At 40.1% G+C, this 9,009-nt stretch overlaps 1 protein-coding gene across 1 annotated transcript; it reads right to left on the reverse strand.

The window, feature by feature from the left end:
- Nucleotides 1-6,208: 6,208 nt before the first annotated feature.
- LOC110096808 ((R)-mandelonitrile lyase-like) lies at nucleotides 6,209-8,374 on the reverse strand. The gene is made up of 4 exons (XM_028701328.1): nucleotides 8,153-8,374; nucleotides 7,387-8,046; nucleotides 6,433-7,315; nucleotides 6,209-6,337 (listed from the first exon to the last, which is right to left on the reverse strand). The coding sequence occupies exons 1-4, from the start codon at nucleotides 8,244-8,246 to the stop codon at nucleotides 6,229-6,231; spliced, it is 1,746 nt and encodes a 581-aa protein (XP_028557161.1). The 5' UTR covers nucleotides 8,247-8,374; the 3' UTR covers nucleotides 6,209-6,228.
- Nucleotides 8,375-9,009: the final 635 nt, after the last annotated feature.

A 9,009-nucleotide genomic window follows, 5' to 3' on the forward strand; every position in this document is an offset into this window, starting at 1 on the left:
TTTTTTTTTTAAATAAATTAAAATCCACAGGTCATTTTTATATATATAAAAAAAATTTAACATGTAGAGGACGACGATACGAATCCAACGAGGTATTGTACGTCAAAATCGGACAAAAAATGAATTTTTGGCAAATTTTAGAAGTTAAAATAGCTTTTTTAAAAAACAAATAACATTAAAGTAATCGGCGGCTGTTAATGCGCCGCGTGGCGCCTTCCCAGTGGCTCCCGAAACCGCGGAGCAATCATTGCCATGCGGCGCGATGATTGCGCCGCCGGCAATGATTGGCGCAATCATTGCGCACGGGTGCCGATCCACTTAGCCACGTAGGCTAAGCGTGAGAGCCGTCCGATCCTCCGCCTTCTCGGATGGACGGCTCGGATCGAGCTGGACGGTTCAACCTCTCAACCAGGCGGACGGACGAGCGAACCAGGGCTCCAGATCGCGCGATCTGGACCGTTACTCGCGAATCGAACGGTCAAGATTCCGCAGATCTGTACCTAGGGCAAATCCGAGAGATCAGGGTGTTTTTTGCCTCGTTCTCTCTATCGGGTGGACAAAATCTAACGATATTTTATATCTAAACTTTAATAGAGAAGAGCATTCATGGGAAACTAATAACTAGATAAAATATTTAGTGTTTGGGAATCTATTTAACTTTAAGTGTTCTAGCTAGGGTTTGAAATATACCTCAATCCACACGGTGGGTTCGGGCGATCTTGGGCTCGTTGGACTCATGGACTCTCCAGGAACAACTTCCTAGTTGACGTCGAGATCCAAAGCATGCTAGATCGACGGGACGAAGCCTTGGAAGGAATTTCGTCTCGGGTTCGCCGGAGGATCGCCACCAGCGGGGTCTAAGCGTCGGGATTTGGTAGGGGAAGATGTAGGAGGGAAGTGGGAGCTCTCACCGAAAGTTTGGAGGTCTCAGGTGGTCTCTCCAAAGAGCAAGAGCCAAAAGTTCCTCTAAACCTAATTTTCTACCTATTTAAACTCCTAAACGACCAAGGGACGGCTAGGATCTAATCTAGATGAATTTAGGAGGGAAATTAGGCTTAAGACCACGGGATTTTGAATTCCAAAACGCTAGAAATCAATTAGGGCATTAATTTGGGTAATAATGGGCTCTAATAGGTTATTATGACCTATTAGTGGCTTGGTTTGACCAAGTCAACGTTGGACTTGGTCAAATCGGTCAAATAGGTCAAAGAAATCCAAGGATTGAGCCATGAAAGAGGCTGGATTCGATTTGGGCTCTAAAAGGGCCTAAAGGGTCAATTTTGACCCATTAAGGCTTGGGTTGACCAAGTCAAAAGTTGACTTGGTCAACTCAAGCCACCATGCCCACATTCGGGCAAAATCGAGGTCAACACCAGTCTTTACTTGTCTTTTACATATATTATTATCACAATATTAAAATAATAATCTTAATTACATATTCACATTCATTTCCAATATATTGCAGCAAATAAAGTATAATTGAGCTTAATTTAGAAAGTGTCAAAATGCAATAACAATATACAATAAAAAACTCTATTAAGAAAATAATTAACAATTTCAAAATTTAACCAAATTATTAGATATGATATAAAACAATATTTTGAAACTTTAGTTAAACTAAATCATTATTTTTAGACTTCAAAATAAGTTTCTTAATTGACAAAAACCATTGCATTTTCAAAAACACCCAGTAAAAAATCTCAAATAAATATTCAAAACAATTATAATATCAAGCTCTATAATATATAAAAATTTACGTGGTGAAAATTTTACCAATATAAAATCATAGCTATTTTTCGGTAACAAAATTATAAATTTGATCAGAAAAATATCAAAAATACAAAATCCTTAAAATTAGAAATAGGGTAATTATTACTTACAACAAAACATATAAATCTTCTAAAAGGCTTGACAGACAAAAATCGCTCTACAGCCTCTAAATCTTAATCTTCTTTTCCTCTTTCTTCATATTCTATCTTAAAATCTCAAACCATTTCTTTATTATGTCGTTTGAAGAAAGGAAAAGGAATTAAATAAAACTTATAATATTTTTTATACTTATTTAATTTATTTTATTTGCAATCATAATTATTTCTGAAATTTGTCCTTATTCTTATCATTCTAAGTAAAATATCACATATGCAGAACTACATGGTGAAATCTAAATATGATCATATCAAAACATTCAGAATGGAAATATTTATACATTTTTAAAATTACATGAAAAAAATTTGCTGAAATCCAATATAATACATTTTTATAAGATTTGAGAGAGAAAAAACTAGAAATCAAAATAACTGAAAATAGAAGTAAGGTCAAGGTCACATACAACGAGATGAATAATTTTCACATTAAGCGCAAAGGAGAAAAATGGCCCAAGGTAAAATTTCTCTTTCTTCCTCCTCTCTCCCCATTCTCTTCTCTCTTCTCCCTAGCTAAAGTAGATAAAATGAGGGGGAGGGGATGGTGGTGAGGGATTTAATGAAAATGAACATAAATATTTAATTAAAAATAGTTTTAAGGTAGGTAGTGTTGTTATGGTAGTAGTGCTACAACACTACCTACCCAACAGTGTAGTGCTCTCTCACAGATAGCCCAGTGCCACTCAATCCAAAAGCCACAATATAGAGAGAAGCATCATCGTGCTCACCAACATAGCACAAAAGTGCTCCTAGCTAGAAAATTCATTTTTGCAAGAAATCATGTCAAGTAATGATAATTGGGTGAAAATGAAGGTCATTACATTTGCCACCCTGAAAAAGTACTTTGGATGCATGATTAGGCAAGTTCTTAGCTCTCTCTTTTTTTTTTTGCGAGGCAAACTAAGAGTAGGAAAGACAAAATCGGAAGAATAAAATAACACAACCCAAACCATCCAAAAGAAGAAAATCATTTCTTCTTGAAATTATGTTTACGTTGCCTAACAAAATTATCGAGCAAGCCCGTATCCAGGGTGTTATCAATAAAGTCCTCCCACTATCAATAGCCATGTCATCATGTAGCCAATCACATTGCCACCTAACATCTTTAGCATCATGAGCTAACATATTAGCATTAGAAATGATAGAAATAGGTACATCCACTAGAGGCATCACACTACCTTCCTCCTCAACAAAAGCCAAGGTTTCCTCACCACAATTAAGAAAATAAACATAATTATCAACAGACAATTCCGCACCATCACCAACAATCAAACTATCACTAAGATTAATACAATAATTACTATCAGATACAACCACAAGGGCAGGAGCCACATTAGGAGAACAACCCCATTCATCGAACGAACAACATCAGCAGGCGCAGGGGCAGCAAGGGAGAGAACAGGGTAAGACACTTTCCCGGCCTGATAGAAGGCTCTCCTTCTCTCTTATGAAGGAGTCAAGTTAACCCTAAGTAAAGTGAAGATTATCTTGGTGATGCCATTGCCAAGAATTTCATGGAGTAACAATTAATTGAGTAAATAACTAAACTCAATTAGTTCAACTCCAAGACAAGTTAGGTGCTCACAATTCTTCAAAGGTCTTAAGAGTGCCAATCACTTTGAATGGAGCAAAAAGTATGAAGTCGCCTTCCAAGAATTGAAGAGGTTCCCATCCTCGCCGTTGTTGTTATAGTGCCACATTGCTTGGCAAGAAATTACCCCTTTCCTTAGGAGTAAGCAAGGATATTGTAAGCTTGGTCTTAATTTGAGAAGGAAGCAACCATTGATTTATCATGTAAACAAGATGCTTTGAGGAGTTTAGATACCTTATCATGGAGAAGCTAGTATTGGCCATAATAGACGAGGCTCAACAACACTGACTTTATTTCTAGGGCATTAGATCCAAGTCATCAATGACCACCCACTTGAGATCATACTCGCTAAACCCAACCACTCCGAGTGACTATTAAAATTGCATGTCGAGTTACCAGAGTTCCATATTATCTACACTTTGAGAATGGCCATCAAAGTTGAGCGCTCATTAACTTTCTCATTGACTTTACACTTATAGATGTCGAAAAGGAAGTAGTGAGTGAAGATGAATAGATGTGAATCTTATACATGAATGGGGCATCATGTGAGCAAAAAATTGGATTCCTCATAGTTTTGAAGAGACCAACATGGATCATACCAAACACATGTCATCAATATTAGGTTTTAAGTCACAAATCAAGTAGAGTATGAAGTCCTAATCACTAGATTAACATTTATTATTGTGTAATTAGGATAAGTCATCTAGCACTACATTCTGACTCACAAATGATAGAGTATTAACTTAATGAGGAGTCCAAAGTGCAAGATGAAATCTTACAAGTTATATCATTCCAGTGTCAAAGATAAATAAATTATCCTAGTTGAAAATATCTACTCAATGATTTAGGTTGATCTCTAAATTGAGTATTTGATAACATGAAAGATCTTTTCCTCCATAGTTGACTCGTGGAGATTCAAAATCAAAGCCATCCAATATATCTTGATGAGAGACGAATTTGGGGACTTCGTCCTCAAACATGATGAGCATGAAGGAAAAAAGAGATAGAGCAAGTCCTGAAGGAAATACACTCGGGTGAGTATGAGAGCCACTATGAAGGAAGAACTCTTGCCCATAGAATCCTTGGATAAGGGTACTTTTGATTGACTTTTCGAAATAACTCTGAGATGCTTGCAATGCAAAAAATCACCCCAATGTAGTTGCATCCCTCACATAAGTTGTAACTTATAACTAGCATTTGGTCATTTGTAATTTGGGGAATGGATCTAATAGGGCCAATTCTACCTTCCATTAAGCATAAGTAGTTTATCATAGTGGTGGTGAACTACTCCAAATGTATCGAATCAAAATCCCTAGCCAAGATGAGTACATAATCTACTAACAAAGGTTGCTGAATACTAACACTATTAATAATTAATTACAATATGATGAAAATAATATTAAAGAATTTTGACAATTCAATGAAATTACATCCATCTACCATCCTTAGAAAAGTGAATAAGCTATAGCGACAAACAAGTAGATTCTCAACTTGTTTAGGAAGAAAGGTGAAAGAGCAAAAGACAAATGGGTGGAGGTGCAACCCTTTGTCCTGTGAACATTGAGATACACGTCATCCTCAATGATATGTTAGATTCCATTTGCACTCTCTCGTAAATCTGCTACTACTACTGGTGGAGTGAGCATGGCAAAGTGAATAGTGACCATTGCAAACTTTAAAAATGAGTCTACATTATGTGAAGAAAGTCACAAAAAAGGCGTAAAATTATAATGGACTTACTAAAAGAGCTTTAAGCTCAAGTGTCATTAAAACAAGAAGTCAAAAGGAAGAGGATGAAATATTATAATGCGAACATTAAAGAAAATGTTTTTCACCTTGGACCGTAGTGTTTAAGCATGCACATTAAATCACTCATCTGTACTAAAAAAAATTGGGTTCAATTTGGTAATAGCCCTACATCATCAAGAGACAAATTGGCCTTATAACATATTAAGTGCACACTCACCTTCGAAAAAAAGAACGTGAGAATTAGAGTGCAAACAACTTAAAAATCTTTGACTATAAGAGAAGGCCCTACTTGTTTAAACTTTTTAACTATATATTCATCATATTATAGTAATAAATTGTTAAATTATTTTCCACCAATGAGTCTATATGACCAATAAACTTAGAAAAATGATATGCTCTAAATATAAGATGGTGCAATATAAAACAAATCCATTGAGTATGCTTGAGAAAATTGACCTCATTATAAATAAAAAAAGTGTTTAGAATTGAAAATACCTCATTCGAATTGGCCTTGAAATAACTAGCCCTATTAAAGTTGTCCTACTAAAGTATTTATCAATATTCTCCCAAGGAGAAGTACTTATAATTTTCCTAATTTTAATGTATTCATCTAATGATACATATTTTAAATACAATATTGTCTAAAAATGATTATATATATATATATATATATATTAATTTTATTTTCACTCGATTGAAGCCCATTATTATTATTATTATTATTTAAAAAACTAAGAAATGACATCGGACTCCCACATACAACATATATTCATAAATTTTTTTTTTGGGGAAAAATGTATTCGTAATCTTTTCAAGAAAAACTGTATCTAAAAAAAGAAGAATAATCCCAACGAAAAAAAAAAGGCCTTAAATGCTTAAGCAGAGTCTTCCTAGGTAGGAAGAGGATGACGCCACCATTGCCTAGTTCTTCACTTGGCCTGGCAGAAGCTGCTTATCTTTCCACTTTCACCCATTTTTCTTTCTCATCGTTTCCTCCCAAGCATGAGAAGTGCTCGGCGATCTCCTACCTCTCTTGATCCTCCTCCTCTCTTCGATTATCTTCCTCCCCATATACCTTCAGCAAATCAAAATAAAGAAAAAAAAATTCATAAAAAAAGAAACAAAAGATACAGACTTTCAAGAACTGTAGGAACCATGGGACTAACTGACCTTCCCATCATCATGAGAGTAGCCTGGGGGTTGGTTCCGGGCGAGGCAGAGAAGGTGGAGCCGTCGACAACCCGGAGAGAACCGATCCCCATTACCCTGTGATCTCCGTTCACCACTTTTCCGACCACGCAGCCGCCATGGTAGTGCCATATGGTCGACACGGTGCGGCGGCAGAAGTCCTCCATAGCGGCGTCGTCGGAACGATTGCGCGGAAGGGAAGCACCGACGTAGCGGAACTCCCTCCCGGCACCGCCGATCCACCACTCGGGGATGCGAAACTCGTCCATGGCGCGGCCGTCAAGAACCTGACCGATCCGCCGGAGCCCAACCACGCAGCGAGCAAGGTCGTCCGGGCTCGAGAAGTAGTTGAATCGTACGACGGGGGTGTCGCGGACGTCGAGGGTGTCGAGGCGGAGGAAGCCGACGGAGGAAGGACCGGGGATCTTCTCGAAGAGGGTGGCGACGGTGAGGTAGATAGGAGATGAAGGGTTGTGGAGGAAGACTGAGTGGGTCGGGGAGCGGAAGGGGACGACATTGGAGGCCGCCTCGATGAAGGAGGAGCCATCGGAAGGGATGCCCACCACCTGTATGAGGGAATGATCGAGAGGAACAGGGGGGACGATGGAGATGCCGTTCCTCGGGTTGTCGTATAGGAACTGCCCGACGTTGGGATGGTGAGCGACGACGGGGATTCCCCATGAGGAGAGGTACGGGCGCGGCCCAATCCCGCTGAGAAGCAAAAGCTGTGGGGATCCCAGTGCCCCTGCGGATAATATAACCTCCCCTCCAGGTCTCGTCTTCGCATAGTGGTGTCGGCCGTACCTGTCCCGGTAGACGACGCCGATCGCCGACGTAGCCTGGCTCCGCCGCTGTGATGACAACCCTGTGCATCGGATTTGGATTCTTCAATAAAAGGAAGAGGTGGGGAAGAAAAGCGGGAAAAGAGGCACGTACCGTATGGGGAATTAAAGAGGATGCGGTCGACGGAAGCGCGGAGGGCGACGCGGATGTTGTCTGGAGAAGCGAAGTTGAGAAGGTCGGCGGCGGAGTGACGGCGGCCGAAAGAGTCGAAGGTAGAAGCGCCGATCTTGGTGCCGGGGAGGTGGTGGACGGAGAAGCCGTTGTAAGGGGTGATGTTGGCGTCGAGTAGGCCGTCGCGGACGGCGGATTGCCAGCTTCGGATATGGGGGCGAAATGCGACGCCGCGTTCAACCCAGTCGTAGGAGTCGTTGACGAGGGCCATGTCCCAGGAGACGGTGGATGAATCGAAGAATGCGGGGTGGGCGCGGCTGTAGAAACCGGCGTTAATTGCGCTGCTGCCGCCGAGGACGCGGCCGCGGGAATTCGTAACGCCGTCTTCAGAGACGAAGGATTGGGCAGGGGAGTCCGGCGCGTCGGTGTCCACGAGGGCGCGAAGGAAGCCTTCTTGGCTAGCAAGGGAAGGGAATTCCTGCGGTGCGCCGCCACGCTCGAGTAGTAGGACTTGGCGAGACTCCGAGAGTGTGGCAGCAAGGGGGCAGCCGGCGGTGCCGCCGCCCACCACGATGTAGTCGTAGTATGCCTCGAAGGGGAACATGGACGCGTCGAATGTGAACCGCATGTAATCGGGTTGCCCTGCCATGGCATCCAAGACATCGAAATGGAGATAAGAACAGCAAACAGAAGAGATGTAATAAAGAATTGAAAAGAAGAACAGGGGAAGGAGGATTGAGATGCATACCTAACTGCGGAGATTCTTGTCCATTGGAGAAGATGGTGAGGAGGAAGACGGAAAGAACGACGGCAGGTAGCATGAGAGAGGATATCTCCGTCATTTTCTTGGAGAAAATCTTCAGAAGATCGGGGTGAGTGAGTGAGCGTTTGATCGCCAGAGAGATGCAGAACGCGAGCGGGAACTGAGAATATATGAGGCGAAAAGATTCTACAACGCAAGAAAGGGAAATAGATTGTATTATTTTAATTTTTAATATATCTAATAATTTTTAAATTTATACAAAATATCTCGAAATATTCTGATATAATTTTTTATCAAATATACTTATATGTTTCAGTTTATTACTATTTCTATTTTTTTTTTTCATATACAAATTCAACATTTCTTTCTCTATGTTTAAATGATATTTATTGTTATATCATTAAAAAATTATCTTAATCGGGCACGAATCTCAAAGCAAAATCAAGTTGAAAACTTCAAAAATTAAATTGGAGACCATCTAAACTCCGATTTCAGCAAACTTATAGTCGAACTGAACGTCTAGGAAATACGAACCCAACAACACCAATTTCGACTCGAATCAAGCTCAAATTGGTCCAAATTGAAGGCCCAAAGCATATTTGGAAGGTTCAACCATAATTTGGATTATCAAACAATTTCCAAACATTTCATGCTTAGAGTCGAATCGAGCGGCTCGGCGAGACAAATCCAACGAGCCTAAGATTGTAACATTTTGATATCATTAAGACCTTCAAATGCCCAACAAACGGTCTATGATCAAAAGATTCAACATCAATCGTCCATTCAAACCACTCACAATTTATTCTTGATCTTCATGTTATTTACTGGTCATGCTACTCTTA

The sequence above is a fragment of the Dendrobium catenatum genome, unplaced genomic scaffold, assembly GCF_001605985.2.
Source record: "Dendrobium catenatum unplaced genomic scaffold, ASM160598v2 fragScaff_scaffold_1676, whole genome shotgun sequence".
Lineage (NCBI taxonomy): Eukaryota > Viridiplantae > Streptophyta > Magnoliopsida > Asparagales > Orchidaceae > Dendrobium > Dendrobium catenatum.

Coding starts and splice junctions, on each gene's coding strand:
- LOC110096808 (XM_028701328.1), bottom strand. CDS start 8,246: ATGACGGAGATATCCTCTCTCATGCTACCTGCCGTCGTTCTTTCCGTC. Junction 8,047..8,152: donor ACAAGAATCTCCGCAGTTAG/GTATGCATCTCA, acceptor ATGCCATGGCAG/GGCAACCCGATTACATGCGG. Junction 6,338..6,432: donor ACTCTCATGATGATGGGAAG/GTCAGTTAGTCC, acceptor GATTTGCTGAAG/GTATATGGGGAGGAAGATAA.